The sequence below is a fragment of the Chroicocephalus ridibundus genome, chromosome 2, assembly GCF_963924245.1.
Source record: "Chroicocephalus ridibundus chromosome 2, bChrRid1.1, whole genome shotgun sequence".
Classification (NCBI taxonomy): Eukaryota; Metazoa; Chordata; class Aves; order Charadriiformes; family Laridae; genus Chroicocephalus; species Chroicocephalus ridibundus.
In genome coordinates this window covers 32,319,968-32,339,785 of record NC_086285.1, presented here as the reverse complement: position 1 = coordinate 32,339,785, position 19,818 = coordinate 32,319,968, and the positions used below count along the sequence as shown (strand labels likewise).

Below are 19,818 nucleotides of genomic sequence, written 5' to 3'. Positions count from 1 at the left end.
TTGCTTCAAAATCTTTTTAAGTTAATGGATATTTTTCAATGGAATTCAGTAAGTTCTGGATCAGGTCCACAGAGAGTACAAAACTCATGTGCATTGCCTAAAGTGTCTATGTTTTTTCTATGGTTTGCATATCTATGAAGGAGTAGGACAGAAATTGGATGTAAATGGGTTGGTTTTTTTCTAGAATATTTTTAAAGTTTATTTACAGGCAGTGATGTGTCTTGATGTCCCCCAGGCTTTCCTGATATCTCAGTAAATTTCAATAGATTCCTTTGCAAATCTAGTCTGCATTTCCACACATCTATCATTCAGGAAGCTGGGTTAATAAATCATCTAAAACACTCTGCAAGAGAAGCCTGCGTAGAGCTAATTCCTCTTTTACGCCAGAATAAGTCCATTGACTTATCATTGTTAATTTTTACTGTATCTATCTGCCTTGGAAAAATGAATAAGCAAATAAATGACTGCAGGAATTCAACATGCAAGATAAAAGTTACATGAAGGGGCCATGGATGTTTCCTTTGAAGAATTATGTTTGTGCCTTTGAGTTGGAGGACTTTAATTCATTCCAGTTCATCTTTTTTTTTTTTTTTTTTTTTTTGTTTATTGGGGCGTGTGTGTGTGTATTTCCCTGGCATTCTTTGAATGTATTGTTCTGAGGGGCAAAAAGTAAGATTAATGTGGCTGAGTTAGTATCAGTTATTGTTTTCTTCCTAATATCCTGCGGCTCTATGTTGCTTTAACGTATGCACACTCAGAGTTTTGAACATTGTGGGAAAAGGTTTCACTGGCATCCATTCTTGCCATTAAAGTGCTTCCCATCTGAATATTGCCTGCCAAAGTATGTGGTATCCTGCAGAGCAAGAGGATGAGGACATAGATTGCAATGAAGCTGAACAGTTTGCACTTCCTAACGGTGACACCAGACATCAATCTTCTGTAGAGACAGCCCAGAATACAGGAGAATAAGAACTCTCACCCCCACTCCCCCACCAAAAAAAAAAATCCAACAAAAAAACAAAAGGAGAATTATCTTCTCTTTTTTTCCATTTCCTTCCAGCAGTTTCCTTGTAGGATCCTCAAAGATGAATATGTTCTCAAATTGCATTAGCTGACATTTCAGTGGCTGAGATGCTTTTGGGGAAGGGGAAAAAAAGTAAAATAAAAAAAAAAGAATTGAGTAAAAAAGAAAAGTACGTTCTCTGAAGTAACTTTTATTTTAAAAGAGAATTTATTTAATTTAGTCTCAGATCTCTTTATCATCAAGCTAAGGACTAGAGTGCTAATTTGGTCACAGTTAATGTGTTTAACACACTTATACCAGAGTTTGACAACAGTATTCAGTAACACCAAGTTATATTATACAGGTTGGCAAATGCTCAGAACTGAAGATTGCCAGTTCTGTGATCAGCCATATTTGGAGAAGCTTGAGTCAAGTCTGCAGCTTGTAGAAAGTGGCACTGTTCACTAGAAGTCACTTTGCACCAGCTGCTGAGGATCTTTTTTACACAGAAATTTCATGCAGTTTTTTGTTTTAATATATAAATCTAATTTCACCAACAGAATGATTTATAGTTGTGCAATTAATGAGCCATATGCTCCTCTTTGTAGTAAAAAAGGTGCAGAAAGAGCTAAGTGCTGAAAAACAAATCGCTACATCAGTGGGCTGCAGAAGTTAACATATACTGTGTCATTCAATCAAGAGGCTGTGAGAGTGTAAGGTGGATAAACCTTGCTATGAGCAGTAGGAACCCTCACTGAAGAAAAAATCGTCAAAAAACTTGAGCCCAATATTGGTGGGAAATGCTTGATAGAGCTTGGGACAGGGTTCACAAACAGGATTTTATGCTATGATTTAGTTATTCTTGAAAATGACATGGCACCGATTTATTTTTTTGGTACAAATCAGAGTTGTTTTCAGATTCTTACACTTAAAGAACCTGTTATAAAAGCCAGAACAACTGGAAAACAGGGTACCTGAATCAAGCCTTATACACCCATGAAAGAGACAGGTGACGGTGTAACAGCTGCTGCTGTCATGGTTCCTCATGACCCAGAGACTCGGATCTTTGCTACAGAGATCACTCAGAGCTCAGGTAAACAAAACTTTAACCAGCTGCAGAGCTGCTCCAAGCAACTAGAGAACTAGAACAATTGGCTTCGGGAAGGTGTGAGAAACAGGTTGGTCGAGCAAGTTGTTACAGCAGAATTAGTGAGACCTGCTGTGTACTGAAAGACTTGCTGAGTATTCCACTGTTTTCAGAGGTTACATGTATACACATTACTAAAACTTCATTCCTTCTGTGTGCTTCTTCATCTTTTGAATTTTTCTTATTTGTCTCTGTGGAAGTGTCCAAACCCAACATTTGCATGCTAAAATTGCTTTAGATCATTTATCTTCTCAGTATCCTTCCCCACGAAGGAATGCACGTTCATTTTCTGTTAAAACTATGAGTAAATTAAGAGATTGAGTCACTGTGAATTATTTTGTGAATCCTTACCTAATAAACTTTATTCCTTTGCGGTTTTCCATGGCATGTGTGGAAGGAGACTGTTCAATTCCTGCCAATGTATGAAAAGATCACAGGCTGTGAGTTAGCACTGTCCTAATGTAGTTAACGGAGAATCTTACTCTTGTTTACGTTGATAAAACTACGTTGCATGATGCTTAATCCACGCAGTTTAGCTTCTGAGGGAACTACTTCTTCTAGAAGAGACTGAGTCTTCAGGAACACTGGCTTTTTCTAACCTTGCCATTGATATCCTAAGCTTATAAGGATGCCAAGAAATAACATAGGGCGCATTTGGGTTGAAAGGACCATTTTTTTGACCTGGCCAAGCTCTGCTTTCCTAACCATGTGATATCTTAAATCTTTTACAGATTCAGAAGTGTATCCGAGTATAATTCGCAGTCCCCCGTATTCTTGCTAAGCGGGGATATGATCTGGCCCATTGTTTGTTCTGGGTAGCATATGTAATACTTTGGCTTGTCTTGATTCTTCCCACGTTTCCCAAGACCATTCTGCATCTTAAGTTTTGCAGATCTTATTGTGGATTTTTTGTGTGGGAGCAGTTTTGTGTTTTCAACTGGTATGGCAGCAGATCAAGCAGGAGGTTCTGGCTTGTGGACAGATTCTGGAGGCAGGTTTTGTAGAAGGTTGCTCCAGTTTTTGGCTTGTAAGGCATGGGAGCATATACCATGTATTACTTGATTATAAGTTAGCCCACTCACTAAACAGTTTGCTGACCACATACAGTAATTTAAGAAGAGGGCTGAAAAACAGAGATAATACTGAACAAAGCACAGGAAAAGCACATCTCTCACCACGGAAGGATCAGATGCGGAATGTCTAGTGACATTTCCTAATTAAGCTGCCGGATTGCAACTATGTAGGTTACAGTGTTGTCTTGTGGTAGCATTATTTTCTGTTCGACAGTGGCAGTATGACATACCGTATGATCGCCTATCCTGGAATTACCTGAGTACTGCAATATATTTCGTTGCAAAATGACCAAAGAGCACTAGATAGTGCTGAGTCTGAAGAGGCGCTTCAGAGTTGTTCCACTTCTCCCGACACACGAACTCTGGGAGCAAAAGCTGATGTAGTCTGTTTTTCCTATTATTCTAGAGAGTAGTGGAACTCCTGCTTTCTAAATGCTGAGAACTGGTCTGTGTCAGGTACATGCAAAGATAGGTACTTCTCAATAAAAATGTGCAAAAGAAGAAAGTTAAGAAAATGATTTGAAGCACTAAAGCGAATCAAGTCTAATTTGCCACTTGAGCTCAGATCTCCTTACAGCTAGTCTTTTGATTTACATATATGATCATCCTGAGAATACAAACTGCTAACGCTCACTGTAGCCAAGGCCACAAAGTAAGAAAAATGTGTCTTATTAAAAAAAATAATAAAAAATTGTACATTTCCCTGTATACACGTTTCTTTGTGTGTGGTATATAATACAGTCTTCCAGATAAATTCCTTGGATCTAATCCCGTTCTCATTAAACCCGCACAGTTCTATGCTTACACTAATATAACCGAGGAAAGTATTTGTTCCTATAAGAATTACATTTCTAGTAAGAAGGAAGCAGAGACTATAACCTATCTTGCAACTGTTATTGAATAACACTAAAACAAAAAACATAATGCAAAGTTGGATCAGAAGAGTAACAAAAGAGGGACTATACCACAGCAGACTAAACAAGAGAGTCATGTACGGATCATATCTACTTCTGTTGGGGAGATGATAACTAATTTGTGGAGATAGATTTCTGTTTTAAGGTGAGATGGAATGGATTCTAGGATGACTTCCCAATTTTAACAAAGGCATCCACTCTGGGTCCCAAAATACAGTTTTTAGTTAACTTTTATTAAAAAAAATCTTTTATTAAAAAAATCCCTCCCAGTAACAAAACTTAAGTGGTGCTATGTCTCAGTGGTTATTCATTCAATACAAGTGTAGAATCCAGCAGGGAATGAGACTCTCTGAAAAAGCCCTGCATGAGAAGAGATTTATTCGAACATTTCAGAAGTATCAACAGAACAGATCAGTTAGAACAAGTCAGGAAGGTAGCACGTAATCAAACAGCTGCTGTTTTGTGAATAAAAGAACCTAATAATAGTTTAGTGGAGAAATTATTTAAATACTATGTTTTGTCTTTGTAGGGAGGGTTGAAATGGATATAAAAGGAATGACTAGAAGATTTACCTTCCAAGCCATTTTTCTTTCTTCAGACATCCTGGGGTTTCTACTAATTATGACTCTGGAGAGAAGTAGACCCATGAGATGATGCCTTTTCTATTGCTGGTAGGCAAACGCAGCACCTGCCTTTGAAGTGCTGCAGTTTCCACACTGGGGTCAGCAGGGACCACACAAGGGGTTTCTTGCCACAGGCTTGGCTTTGCGGTGTTCATCGCAATGTGGTAATCCGTGGCACAGGAAATGTAATTTTTGTTATTTTCTAAGTTTCTAGCTAGGTAAACTGTAGTTTGTTCAATACTGAAGGCATCTAATCTTGTAAAAGGTGGCAAGCATAGTCAAACTGAATGATTTGTTTAAATTTAAGTAGATGCCGAGGGGAAACTTTCCCCTGTTCTGGCTACAGTCAGCATTGACTGAAAGAGAATGGAAACTTTACGTGACTCCTTTTATGGACTTATTTCTAAATCATCTGTATTTTTCTTCCACTTTACTTTAGATCCAGGTCTTATAAAGTTGCGTGCAAAGAAATTACCCTCTTTTAATGAAAAGGTCTATCTAATCTTTTTTCACTCACTAAATATTCATAAAATCTTTACCATTTCACTGATTTTGAGGATTGTGTAGAATGGTTGTTTTCATTGATATCACTCTTTGAAATGACTGCAGGGTGTTTTGGCATACATATTTTCTCCTGTTGTTAATCAAAATGTGCTGGGCTGTGGAAATCACTGAAAGGTACAAAAATGAACAACAACATAGTCTTATTTTGAAGTCTCTGTGTTATGTATTCTCAAAGAGAAATCTTATGTGCACGGTGACCAGTTTCTACTACCACAAAAGAAATACTTCAGAAGTAGTGAAATATGGCCCAGGCATTGGATCTGTCTTTGGGTCTCTTAGAAAGGGATTTGACTACTGCCAAAAAATGGATTTGAAATAGAAAAAAATTAAGGATAAGTAACTCAAGGATAACTAGGAGGTGGAAGGAAGAAGTGGAAAAGAAGGATAATGTCATTAATTTATCTTTCTTTTGGAAAACCCAGAAAATAAGATAAAGTGTGACGGCTGCAAAAAGCCTGGCTCCAGCTTCTTGAAAACTGGTGCTTCATTGGTGCCGTAAGGCTACTTTTAAGTCCCCCAAAGCCTCCTCTTCTCCAGTCCACTTCCCTCAGAAGAAGAAGAAGAATTTTCTTTCTTCTCTTGGTAGGATTCATACATTGGACTAATGCTAAAAAAGGGAAATCTTAATTTTTCGTTAGTGTTAGGATACAAATATCTGAACTGCTTGGAGCCCACTGATTTTTAGCAACTGCAGGTCTGACTCTGAGATAGCTTCACAGAGACTTAAAGAGCTAGAGTGAAAACTGAGGGCCAGGTGATAACTATCCAGCAATTCCTGCGTAGCACCAATTTTCTTACCTTCCTCGCCTGTCTACATGACATCATTCATTCTCTTTTGTGATTACATGATGATTCTTTTATAGTTTATATTAGGTGATGGAAGAAAAGACACATTGATTTTGTACAATGGTAATAATAACATATTAACCAACAACTAACTCCAGTAGCAAGACGTAGTTGTTCTGTTCTTCACCAGATGCGAATAACCCATCAGGTTTCCACCCATTAACAGGAACCTAGGGAAAGCTGCACCAGGAAAGGAGGCCCTTGCTGTGCTAGGTTATAATTTTTATAACTTTCCTCACAACTGCATGAAAAAGAAATGCCACCTTTATCTGTTGTTAGAGATAGTTCTTCATAACAGCAGAAAATGCAGAAGGTTTCCAAGACCCAGCTGGGTGGAGAACTCAGGAACTTAAAGCTGGTCCCGATGTGAGCAGGACATTGGACTAGAGACCTCCTGCAGTTCTCGCCAACCTAAATTACCCTATAATTCTATGATTTTCCCTCTCCTGAATAAAAAAAATAGCGTGTTTGTTCATGTGCATATTGCAGTCATGTATTTTTAAAATTGTATTTGCCAACCACATTTGACTTAGAAAACATCAAAAATTCCATTAAAGCATTGTCTGGTGGCTTCTCCAATTCCATCACCTACTTTTTTCCTGTGGCTTCATGGGAGAATGTGACTGATGAGATCTACAAAATGCAGTAATACTTCCTGTTTTCTACATAATTTAAAAAAAAAAAAGCTGTGTTGGAATTGGCCATATCTTGGTCTTGCTCTCTTTTTTAGTCATTATGTAATAATACATATGAGAAAGTGCATGTGAGAGTGTCTTTTATAATCTTGTTCTCATTCAAATAACTTTTCTCATTTTGCTTCAAGTTATCATCATTATGGATGAAAAAGTGAAACCACAACTCTTCTATAGACACATAGATGTTAGTTTCTGTCGCGGGAAGTTGGTGAGCAGTCAGCTACATTCCTTGAAGAGTGCTTACTCTGTTTCTTACATTTGTGAGATGTCTTTTAGGTGTTACGGTTGTAATATTTTAAATGTACTAATGGTTACAGACTGAGGTTTGGGGTGATCTGTTTCACACTTATTCATGATGTTATTCTTTTGCTTCAAATAAAAAGTTATTGACGATCCGTTTCTTCAGAAAAATTTTGAAGACAAAATTTGTTTCTGATCATCAGCGCTACCTATTTTGCCAAGGAATTTAACACAGTCTGTGTCATTGATGTCAGCAAGAATAGGATTAAGGAACAGGCTTTAATTTACTTAGCTGTAACAGAAGAAGTCAGAAATAGCTCTAGCACTTAAATTACTTGTGGCAGAATTGTTTGTTTATGTCCCTAATATTCTTGTGGTATATTTTTGAATGATAGATCATTTAAGCTGACTCACAAATCTGAAAGATTAACATTTTACCAATATTCAGTTACCTTATTCCATATTCTTGTTAGTGTAAGAGGCAGTTTAACTGAAAAATGAATGCTAATAAAATGCCTTTTTAGTAATTCATTTTGAAAACCATTTGACCTTAACTACAATGAAAGTAGACTGTAAAAATCATCACAGATTCCCTTCCTTGAACTTTTCACAATGCTGAAAAATGACTGAGGGAAAGAAGCAAGATCCAGTTACTGTACCCTGTTTGTACAGCTGTACTTCATTGAGTGGAGGCTTGTGTTACACACAGTTTGTGATAGGAAGTAAATGCTTTTAAAACAACTAAGGAGACAGGTCTTTAACCTCCACCTTTTCAGATGCTTTGTTCACTCATTTAGCTTCTGTCGAGGTCTTGGGAAACATTTCAAATACAAATTATTATTGAGTACTGAAGCTCACCTGAATAATTCATCTCCTAGTGAGCTCATTAGGCGGAGATGCATTAAGATGTAGTTGGGGTTTTTTTGAGAGAGATCACTAATTCTTGATATGGGGAACACTTGTTCCTTCGGGAACAAATGCATTTAAAGAAGGAAGAATTCTCAGGTTGAGTGTTAAGTGTTTTATAATAGTTGAAATTACAGTTTTACAGCAATTGTAAGGATTTTCAAGAACTTAGAGGACATTCAAAAATGATGTTGTCATGTAAATTACCAAACTGTCAAAATTTGTTAGATTTAAAATTCTTAGTTTCTAGCATACAAGACTGTTGCCTCCTGCTACAGGACTATCTAGTCCCCTGAAATGGTGAAGACACCTTGAGGTTCATTAAGAGGATTTTTTTGGCATTGCTTAACGTTGCAAGTACATGTTAATCACCAGATGTAAACTATTTGATGTAAGCTTGGCACCACATAATTTCAGGACTTTAAATACACACTATAAGATCATTCTGTGAATGTGATTCTAGTATCTGCCAAAGGCACTTCTCTAATTGCTCTGGTGAAACAAGCCAGTGGCAATGGGAGTGTGTAGCTGGCAGACAGCCAGTTAACTTTTAATTTCTGTAATCAGCTGAGGCTTTGTGTGTGCTTCATCCCTTGAAACACATGCAACCTTAAATTTAGGTTTATGCTAAATAGGCATTATTTGGGCTGCATAAACCACCCAGTTTCTCATTTTGCTATAATTATGGACATCCTTGTAGACCATGAACATTTCAGTCTTAAACTCCCCCTTAAGACTGTCCAGATATCGATATACGCTGCAGAGGGGCCACCCAGATCTGCACTTAATGAGAAAATGCCTTGAAATACATTTTGAAGTATTCTTCTTCACTGCAGTGCATTAGAGGTGTCATGCCTTCAGAGGACATGGCTGACACTGGTTTTGCCCTTATTCCAGCAACTCTTTTTGAACTGTAACACAAAAGACTGTAACTCTGGTTGGGTCCAGAGTTCCCAGCAAGCGACCATTTGTTTTTCCATTTGTCACTAGTGAGCAGGCAATGGCTGTGTTTTGGGGTCTGTGGCACAAGTGGGCTTGAAGATTTACGTGTTTCAGAAAACTGTAAGCATAACACCAGACGCCAGTTAAGTTGTTTAAATTTGACGTGTAAGATTTTTGGAACATTTTGTGTCCCCTTCTAGGCTTGAAATATAACTTCAGTAAATAAACACAGGCATGAAAGCGACCTCAGTCCTTGTCCCCCTGAACCCCATAACAGAGCTCCCACTGACCCATGTTATCAGGACTGAGCTCAGGCTTTCTGGCTGTTTAATCCTCATCTCACACGTCCTTCTGCTCTTCCAGCAATGATTTTCGTTCCTGCCATAGCCTCGCCTTCCTCAGCATGAAAGTTACACTGACTTGTGTCCACTTACTGACATTTAACGCAGCCTACCCAAACTCAGCTCTGAGCGTTAGGTTTTATTACCTGCTATACTATAGTAAAATAGCAAAGTGTAAATTGGGGGATTATTCGCTTTTAGCTTAAGAAAAAAGGCCTTGGGAAACAAATGTTGCTTTGTTCTCTACTATATATCTCATTAGAAATTATGTGTTTTGCAGAGGTTAATATACTGTGGGCAGCGCACCAAGTACATCATAGTTCTGAAGATTACAACTTATTCACAGCCTTGAGACAATCTGTGCTGCAGAAATACACCTCCTGGGTAAGTTGCACAAGATTTGACAAACAAATTAATATCAGCAAGATTTAGTAGAAGTGAAAATAATAGCGTTTGTTTCCCTTCGAAGAAAAACATATAAATTATTTAAGATGTTTGCCACTGAAAGCACAGAAGTTGCAACTGAAGAATCTGAGAATCGTAAACTATAAAAATAAATTCATTAATGTTTTTACAGCAAACTTGGAAAGAGATACAGTAGTGAAGTTTCAGAATGCTAATAATAACTGCATTTATATTTTCATAACTTTTTGAGTAAAATGGGACGTTTTTTTCATTTGGTTATTCATGCGTAAGTACAGGAAAAGATCAGAGTATAACATAACTACTCTAGAATATGTCTGTATAACTGAAAGGAGCAGGGAGAGAAATCATTACTAAAGATTGCTTTGGACATGCAGATGTATTTATTTGTCTCTGCTCATTCACGTCATGTGTCAGTACTTCAGTAAATAAGGGCAGTATGGCACTACTTTTACCTAGTGTTATTTCAGATATAATTTATTTTAAATGATGAGCTGTGTACACATGCAATATAAATTAAGAGGACTACTCATTTACAGATTTAAAAATGTATATTTCCAAATACATCCATAAATGTAACGTACTATTCAGCGGTTAGTTTTGGGCCCAGGATAACTGCTGATTTCCTCAGTCACGCTCTCATGTTTTCTTTTGACTCTATTTTTTACCTCAGGTTGTGGATTCTTTATTTGTTTTTCAAAAAAGAATAATAACTTCAAAATTTGAACTTTCAGAATTAGAGTTCAAAAGCAATATTCAATGTATTTTTGTGTATATAAAATATGCTGGTGGCAGAGGAAACCTAGAGTCCTCTAGCCCATGAGCAAATGACTTAAAGCCGAGGGTGTGTGCTCACAAATACAAATCCAGTGTAACTCCATTAACTTCAGTAAAGTTGGTCTGGATTTATGCTCATGTAACTGAGCGTGGACTTAGCCTGTTGTTCGTAACTGTTTCAAGCCCATGACATTAGATGAGTGCTAGGTTTCAAAAAAATGACTAGTTCTTCTGGAAATTGTGAAACAGATACCATTCATTTTCTTTCTTAAAGTCTTCTCTGTAAATTGTTACTTTTTTAATTCCGAAAATAGTCATCTGATGTTATTAGAAGTGTCTCAAATTTAAATGGCCACAATGAACAATAGTGGAAGTGATGCATCTCTGTCACAACTCTGCTTCCTATGTAAATACTGCCACGTTAAAGATTTAACCTTTGCACATTTACCCATTGGGACCATATGTGCAAATGCTTAACAAAAACAATAATTCAAAAAAGACAAAAAGCCTGTGTGTACATATGGGTGTGTGCATGAGCACTTTGTCTCCCTGCGTGGTTTTGAGGATGGTACCTCAGAGAGTATAAAATATTCCGGAAGGCCAAGATGTCTGGCCACCTTAATATCCGAAGACCATCCTCAGGACCGCACTGCTATCATTTGGCAAATAATATATGTACATTTAAAATTAATTTCCTTTGACCAAAGGGAAGTGAACCTAGGAATCCATAATACTTTCGTGTGCAGTGGCTTTTCCAACAAATATTTGGTATTAGCCGAGACATTTGAATAATGTAAATATTAGTTTACCTCCCCTTAAACTTTTCAGAGGTGTGCCAGTTTTCTTTCTCCAAAGCCTTACTGTGTATGAACACAATTCTTATTAATTCTTATAGCGCTGCTATTTTTTTGGACTTCCAGGCTGCTCCAGAACCCCATGGATGCAACTGCCTCAAAGCTGAAACTCAGTGAAGCCTTTAGTTAATCTCTGAGGGTGATCGGATGTTGCTGAATGTGTACCATTGAATGCAGTTTGACATCCAGTTTTGGGGAGGCTGTGGGAAAGTTGTGGTGGACGATATGGGATTGTGGGACTGTTCTGCTCCCAGCTTGTATGCGTTTTCAGTTAAATGTTATCAGATAAATAAATCAGCATATTAATCTGTGTGGGTTGTGCTCGAGCTGATTGAAAAGATGAGAAATGAAAGAGAAGAGAAAAACATGCTTGAAGTACAATCAGTGGTGTGAGATGTACTCCTGAACTTGGAACCAAATGTGTGTTGCTTCATATCATTTGCACACACAGTGTTTCTGTTACTCCAGTGGAGGGGCCATAGAGCAGCAGACCTACTGTTAAGACTGAGAGATGGTTTTGAAGCTCATTTTTGGTGAAAAAGATGTGGAAAAAAATGTATATTCATTTTTAAGAAGAAATCAGCAAGCTAATACTATATAAATTTTTTCTTCTGATGAAACACTTAAAGTGTAATTGTGAAAGGAGAGAGCTGCACATATAACTTGAAAAACTGTGATTTAATTCTTTGAGTACCAGTTCTCAACTTTCCTCCAGGGTGAGATTTAATTGCAACCATTAGATCCATAATAATTTGATAGCTTTAGACTATACATTTAGATAAAGGGTTGAATTATGCCTTGTTGGTTTAAAAGCAGTGGAAACAGCTATATATAAATCTGGAAAGGGAATCGGTAACACTGTTCTTAGCACAGAGTCACAAAGTTCACTTCTTATCTAACGAGGAGTCTGCCAGGTCTGGGATCTGTAAGGGATGGGTTTGGTTTTTTTTTTGTTTGTTTGGTTTTTTTGTTTGTTTTTTTTTGTTTGTTTGTTTGGGTTTTTTTTGTTTGTTTTTTATCCTTACCTTTAACTCCTGCAGAATCCCCACAGAAGTGTAGCCCACATGAACTGGCTGGCAGCCGCTGCCCTGTGGCTCCTCAGTGCCCCAGAGCCCCTCCATGGCCACATCGGCAGGTGGCCCCAGAGCCCCAGCGTGGAGACAGAGGGGCTCGGCAGAGGAAAGTGCTACACCTCAGGAGCTTCAATTTTTTTACTTTTTTGTAGTAGAAGCGTTTAAAGCTTTTACTGACGCATGAGAGGGAGAATGGTAGAGCATGCCCACCATGCTGCGCGCCCATCGAGAGGGGCAATGCCTTAAGCGTGAAGGCACACAGCTGCAGTGCGGCAGCCCCAGGTAGGAACCCCTCTCCACCCCCTTGCTGAGCGCTTTTCCCATCAGGTTATCAGTTATTGTGGCTCACTCTCAATCTCTGCTGCTGAATCCACAAGTGGGAAAAGATCTGTGAGTGTGATAAACGTTTTTCTGCAGTTTTGACCAGAAATTCCATCTTGGAGCCAAGAAAGCTTTTCCTCTACAGATTAATGAAAGCTGGTACATTCCCATGAAATGTTTTGATTTGGTGAATTGGCATTTCCAGTGAAAAACCATTCAATGATTTTTATTTTTTTTTCTGACATTGATCTTATTTTTCCAGTGGAACCACAAATAGGAGAAACCAAATCTTTTGTATGGGAGAGGTTTTCATTCCTCCCTATGGGTTTGACTTTTGTAAATGATCTTTGAAATCCTTTCTGTGCAAAATAAAGCTTACATTGCAAGGAAACATGAAGCAGTTAGGAAAGCATTCTCCTTTGTCAATCTCAAATTTACCTGTACATTTATATAAAATTTCCCTCATCTCACCACTTAGCAGGGAAATCCTAGTACTCATTGTGAGAAATAGGTTAAAAAATAAATATGAAGATGATCTTTCCTTCCCCTCTGAGTCATCTGTAAATACCACCAAATTGCCTCTGATACTTTTAGGGAAAAAGCATATCATTTTTAACCCTGATTTCAATCCTGCAACCACTTTCATGAATAATTTGAAAACCATCTGGGTGTTGGGTTTTTTGTTTTTTTTTTTTTTTTTTTAAATGAACTTCCTCTCCATTTCTTTTAAAAAATTTCCTGCTCTTATCATACCATTAGACAGGTATAATCAATAATAAGAGAAAACTGCAGTAGCTTTACTTAAATGTGGCTGTGTGTTTTACTCCTTCGTTGGCTTCTTTGTAAGATAACCTTTGAGAAAAACCATGCCAGCCTTCTGGCTGTTGTGGGACAAATATGTCTCAGTGTCTTTTTTTTTTTTTTTTTCTTGTTTTGTAGCTCACCAACTTTTAATAATTAAATACTAAGGGGGTCCAGGTTAGAGGAAGGAGGAAAAAGGAACTCAGAAAAGAGATTGTCTCCATGCCAGTGTTTAGGGCATTTCTTCTAAAGTTTGGGAAGCTTACACTACATTTCTGTTCCAGAGCCTGAAGAATTGTAGGTGTTTCAAAGTCACTCTTCTGTTAAGTAGTCTTCTGCACAAGGCAGTTTGTTCTGCATTTTTAATTCCTAAAGAAGGCTCATGCCCACCTCTACTCCAGAATTTCATGCCTAAATGCCACTCCCCACAAGGGCATTTACTAGCTCCCACCTTAGGTAAGAGCCGCTGTGACTTTTTGTGAGTAGACTGAATGACTCTTTGTGATTGAATGTGCAAATTTCACCTTCCATATATGTTTTTCTTTTTTTTTTTTTATCAATGTTATGCAAATGCTTCAGCCTTTGAGGATCACACTGATTAAAACAAAATAGCCATTTACATTATTTCCCCCAAGTTCAGGAAGCTCAGCATAATCTTTGTACCACCTTTGAATTCCTTTACTTCTTGGAAATGATCTTCCAAGACATTCAACCAGAAATGCTCCAGGTGTAGTTTGTGGAGCAGCTGTGATGTATGAAGCCTTTGAATGCAGTTTTGAAATCACAGCTGTCCCAGCCCTACCATGTGATGCTGAAGCTGCAGTGACTCAAGGGTTTCTTTCTAGTGCTTCAGTCGTTGCCTGGTGTTGAAGCCAGCAGACTGAGCTGGGATTGCAGGGCCTTAGTCCTCTGTTGGCTCATGACAGTGAGGTATGGCTGTGATGACTTTCTTGAGAGCATCAGTCACAGCATGGGGGTGGAGGTGTCACAGCCCCGGTGTGACATCTTACCTATTGGGCAGGCCTTTCGACAAAAACTGAGAGAGGAATATCAGCATTAAATGTTATGTACAGACCTACTGTAAAGGAATTTCTGGCTCAGGAGGCCTATCATGGCTACCGGATCGCTTCCTCTGATGTTCAAAGATTTGATTTTTGTGAGGAGGACAAAAGGAATTTGAAAAAGGAGTTTGCTAATTTTGCTCTGTGTTTCACAGGGAACTTTTATTTGCTACACAGATTTTCCCCGAGTGCTAATGACATTTAGAGGTTTGAAGATACCTCTGCTATTGTTTGGTATAGAAAAAAATCTCTGTATGTTAGGGAAGGATTAACTTCTGAATGCAGCTGGTATAACACAATGTCAGGTAGAAGAAGTGAAAAAAAGATAAGCCTTTTTCTGAAGAAAGCAGACTTACTTTTAATATGTGAAAGTCTTATTCTGTTCAGCCAATTAAGCTAATTAAGCAATTAAGCCAATTAAGAAATTCCTGGGACTTTACTTTGTATGTAAGATACCAGTATCTTTCCCAAGTAAATATTTTTCCAAAACTGTTCTCGTGCTAGCACATCTTTATAACTCAGCAATGTATCAGAGCTTCAAGGGAGATGACGCGAGGAAGTTAGGGTGAGAATTTATAATTAACTTTGAAAGCCAAGTAAGCTGCCTTGCCCTTATGGTGCTCACGTAGGGAGTTCAGATGGAAAAGCTATAGTGTTATAAATTCACACCTTGCTTACTCTGTGATAATTCTCCCCTATAAGTGAACCCTTCGTGTCAAGGATATGTTGCTGCCTGCTCTGTATAGTACACAGAATAAACTTCTAATCTCAGGATTTCTGAGTTCTTTTCTTGATCTTTCTACTTGCTCAGTGTGACTTTTGGGAAATCACTTTTCCATCAGTTTATGTCTCATTTGCTGTAGCATATCTAGTAGTAACATAATAATCAGTATCTATTCTATGTAACGTCTACATTATGGAGGTATTAGAAGAAGCAGTTATCCTGTGCAGTTCTTTGAGCTCCTGAGATGGTACTTCGTTATATCGTCACAAGTTTAGAATTGTATATCTAATGTATATTTTCTTTCTCATTTTTCAGATTTTCAACTTGCCCATGGCTCTCTTCATTCCCCCTTCAGTGTTTGCTGTTCATCTACAGTTTAATCTACTTTACCAGTTTTGGATACATACAGAGGTAATCCAGGTTTTTAAGCCATACCTAAACAGTTAGCCTGGAGCAGTGTCCTGGAAATCCACTAGCAGCTGATTTATTGTGTAAGAAAAATCTTTGTCTGACTTCTTTAAGGAGAAACATCTGTTCATTTTTATTCCTTTTTCTGAATATATATTGCTAAGTTTATAAGAAGCAATGAGGCCAGTTGGTCCCAATTAGATTAAAAAAAAAAAAAGTAACTGTAAGGAATCAAAACTTTTTGCTGTTTTAATACTGTATTTTCCTATCTTGCAGCTTATTAAACATTTCTGGCAGATACTGGAACTGCTTTCATTTCTAAGATAAATATTTTTGGGGAAAATATCCCAAAGCCAGTGCTTCTTGAAGATCATTTAGAGTTGCAACTGAAGTCAGATATTGTTTCCTTCTTAGTGCACGTAATTCTCAGATGAGATTCTGTAATTCTTTGATTATCTGATGGCTATTTGTTTATGACTGCACCTATTTATTTGTGTTTTGTGAGTGCATAGACCATATCTAGTTTACATACATATAGAGTTAATAACCCACTGGAATGAGTAAGTAGTTTCCCACACTTCTCAGGTAGTTGAATGGCCTTCTGCCTTCTCCCTCGCGCTACAGTTAGAGGTGTTTAAAGGTATTCCATGTTACATGTCAGTAGCATATTTCTCAGTAGCCTCTAGTGGGCTGTGGGCTAATTATCTCTACAACACTTACCCCTTTGATTATTCTGACTATACAGACTCCTTTTTCCCTCTGTAGTTTCATTATGCGATCTATAGCACAATTATTTTGGAAGGCAATTTTATTTTTATCATCTGCTATTTTAGGTGATTGTGTTACATAAATTATGGTTTTTATTTTCTCTTTTCTGTGTGTTTCCTTAAAAAAACCCACAAAACACCAAACAATTGAAAAAAGGAATAAAGCTACTTACAGTGACCCAATAGCAAACTTCTGTTGTTGAAATTTCACTTCTGTTGGGCGTATTTCTAAAATCATTAATATACACCTGATGCTCTGCAACACTATGTGAATAGGAAAGGCTTACAATAAAATGTCACACACATCACCAAAACCAGCATAAACTCAAGCAATACACAATTAAGCTTATCAAATGTTCTGAACAAATTTGAACACCTTGGAATTACATCAAATGAATACTCTGAATCACATGGTAGCAAAGTATCTTTGACCATGCCTTAGGTTCCCCAGACTGGTTATACTGTGTTTTGCCACTAAGAATAATATAATACGCCTCATCTACATTTTCTCTGCTGTCTGAAACCTTTTGGTCCTTGGCTGAGAGGCTTCTAACGTTCTGCTGCGAGTCTCAGCACTGGTGCCACAGTGTGCGTCTAAAGTTTCTAAGGTGAATTTCAGAGGCTTATGAATCACCTACATCCCTCTAAAGCGCTAAATCCTTCATAGGGCTTAAAAGGAATTTCCATAGCATATGTGCAATGTGCCAAGTTTAGACACTAGTCTAAACAAGAATGAATTTCAGTCTCAATGAAAAGATAAGCACTCCTTACTATTACAGTATTGTGCCCGTAGAAAAACAATGGGTGTTTTGTACTGATCCAGTTGATCCAATCATAGATCTCTGTTTACAAGGGAAGTTATTCTTAATGTTGATATTGCTGATTTTGTAGCGCAGCTGAAATCAGTTGAAATACATTGGAAGTCATGCTTTAAGGTCAAAAGTGATGTCAAAATAGAAATAGGTTTACACCATGCATTAGCAGATTTCCTACTCTCAAGGGCAAGGGTATAACAGAAATGAGACGTAAAGGAAAGAAAAAGTAGCAGCTATTGCAATCAAGCAGGTTTATATTAGCCAATATTTTTGGTGAAATTAATATGATGCTTCGCCATTACACTGGGTTTTTTTGCAACTGTTACAATTTAACTGTTTAAAGCTGTGGCGTCTCTAATTTTTTTTCCTAACAGTCCTTTTCCTGAATTTTAACGGTTCTAATTATCGCACACAAATTATAGTAAAACGAAAATCCTTTCTGTATGTCTGTTTCCAGCAGTTTCCCAACATATGAAGTTTGTTTAGGGCTGCAGGCCTGCGGTTATGTAGAAAACAGCAACCTGTCTCAGTGACTGCTGCTAGCCGTTGCTCTGAGAGCTGAGATTCATCATCCCCCAGCAGCATTGGTGTCCTCTGGGAGCCCGTGGTGGGTGCTGTTACAGGGTGGCAGTACGTGTCATTAAGGTTATAGTGGAGATAAGCGTCATTATTTCTATTCTGCTAGTGAAAGATGTAATAGTTTCCTTCTAAAATGCAGGAGCATTTGATGAGAAATGTTGTTTGTCCTCAGATTTCTATTGCTTTTAATCAGTATCGATGTTTCCTTAGACAAGATTTGGCCCCATATTGATTGACTAGTCGAGTAAGTTTGGAAGTAACTTCACAACTTTTCATGACACATCTTTCTCCTTCAGAAAATAAAATCTAGTAAGATACAGGGGAAAAAAATCTCTTTTCTTTGGTAGGTATTTTTTTTTCATAGCACTGAAAAGCTTAATGAAGGATATGCGCAATTTACTGTTTTATAAAAGAAAAAATACATGATATTTAAGTAATAGAAAAGGACAAAAGTACATGAAAGTTTCTGAGGGAAGAAGTTTTGTTTTGGGAGTAATTTAAATTAAATTCAGTAATTACGAGAGAATGATCATGCTGTGCTGAAACTTTCTGTGCCCTTTTTCAGGCTAGAGTAAAAGTTTATAGCCAAAGTATGATCTCTGATATTTTCCTAAGCTTTAATTTTGAATGTGTCCAGTGTTGTTTCAAACAATGCTAAGAGAAGTTTCCTGTGTTATAACTTCGACCTTCTTCAATATTTGGTATGTCAGTTTTTGTTCAGATTTCCTATCAGCAGATCAGACACGGTCTATTTTATTTTAACTCAAGTGGCTCGTACATTCCTGTGAAGACAGTATACCAAATCATAAAGATCAAAAGTACCCACTCGTTCTACTTCAGTTAGACTTCTTTATTTCCTGCATACTTGGCCTTTTATACAAAATAGTACAGCATTTTAAACACCATAAATCTTATATAAAGGTTGTATTGTACCATTCTTTTGGTGCTAGAGATCTTTTATTATTACTAAAATCAGAATGGGCTATTGATACAGGAAGGGCATTTATGTAATTAATACAGAAAGGTTGGGTGTGCTAGAGTGAAAGCACAACTTTGTCACTTCAGTTATGCATTTGCATTTAACTCCCATTACAAGAGTTTTTGCCATCTTGAGTCCACTTTTTTTTTCCAGTGCTTCTGTGCATTATTGCACTGTGTATATGGCAATCTGAAATGATATAAAAAAATTTCCAGAGATCTTTTAAAAATCTCTGAGTAGCACCAAGGTATAGAAATAAACTCATAATAGTAAGTAGACTATGAAAATGAAAAATGAAAAAAAAAATCCAACCAAAAACAACTGAAGAAAACACTTTTCTGTAATGGTGCATAAAAATAGGAGCTCAATAAATCAAGAGAAAACAATTTTTGGTCCTATCTAATACTATTTAGGTCAATAGAATAACTCAGTCAGCAGATCTGCTCTTAAATGGCCTGCGAGAAATGTTTCTATGACTAGACCATTCTCATCTAGATCATAAGGGGAGTAAAAAAAAAAAACACACACGCTTTGGTCAAAGAGCACTAAAAACCTAATTTTTCAAAAGCCACAAAATGTTTCAGGACTGTTACTGACAGACAGAAATACTCCATTTCAGTTTATTTTCACAGGTGATTCGGAAGGTCTATGGCTCATATTAAACTATATCCTTCCGTTATGCATTTATTACAACCAATAAGTTAGGTGTGTTTATAACCTGATAGACACCTGTGAAAAAACAGAAATTAGTTTCTGTTGGTTTAGCTGTAATTTTTATGAGATGTCAAATTGTATTTGGAAAGTATCAACTGAATCAATCCCTGTTGGTAGTAATTGCAGCAGCAGATTATTCTTTGCCTGTTTGATCTTTGACATGCATTAGTTTCTGTTTAATTTTCTAATTTAAGGAAAGACTGTAATCTGCCCTTTACCATACTTACG

The 19,818-nt window shown here is 37.3% G+C and overlaps 1 protein-coding gene across 2 annotated transcripts in view; it reads left to right on the top strand.

Annotated features, from left to right (window-relative positions):
* The window catches only part of AGMO (alkylglycerol monooxygenase), a 197,009-nt gene that overhangs the window by 70,713 nt on the left and 106,478 nt on the right, over positions 1 to 19,818 (top strand). For both annotated transcript variants that reach the window (XM_063324940.1, XM_063324941.1), the window contains exons 4-5: positions 9,575 to 9,678; positions 15,644 to 15,739. In XM_063324940.1, the coding sequence (XP_063181010.1) occupies positions 9,575 to 9,678; positions 15,644 to 15,739 (200 nt within the window). The remainder of the gene's footprint in view (positions 1 to 9,574; positions 9,679 to 15,643; positions 15,740 to 19,818) is intronic.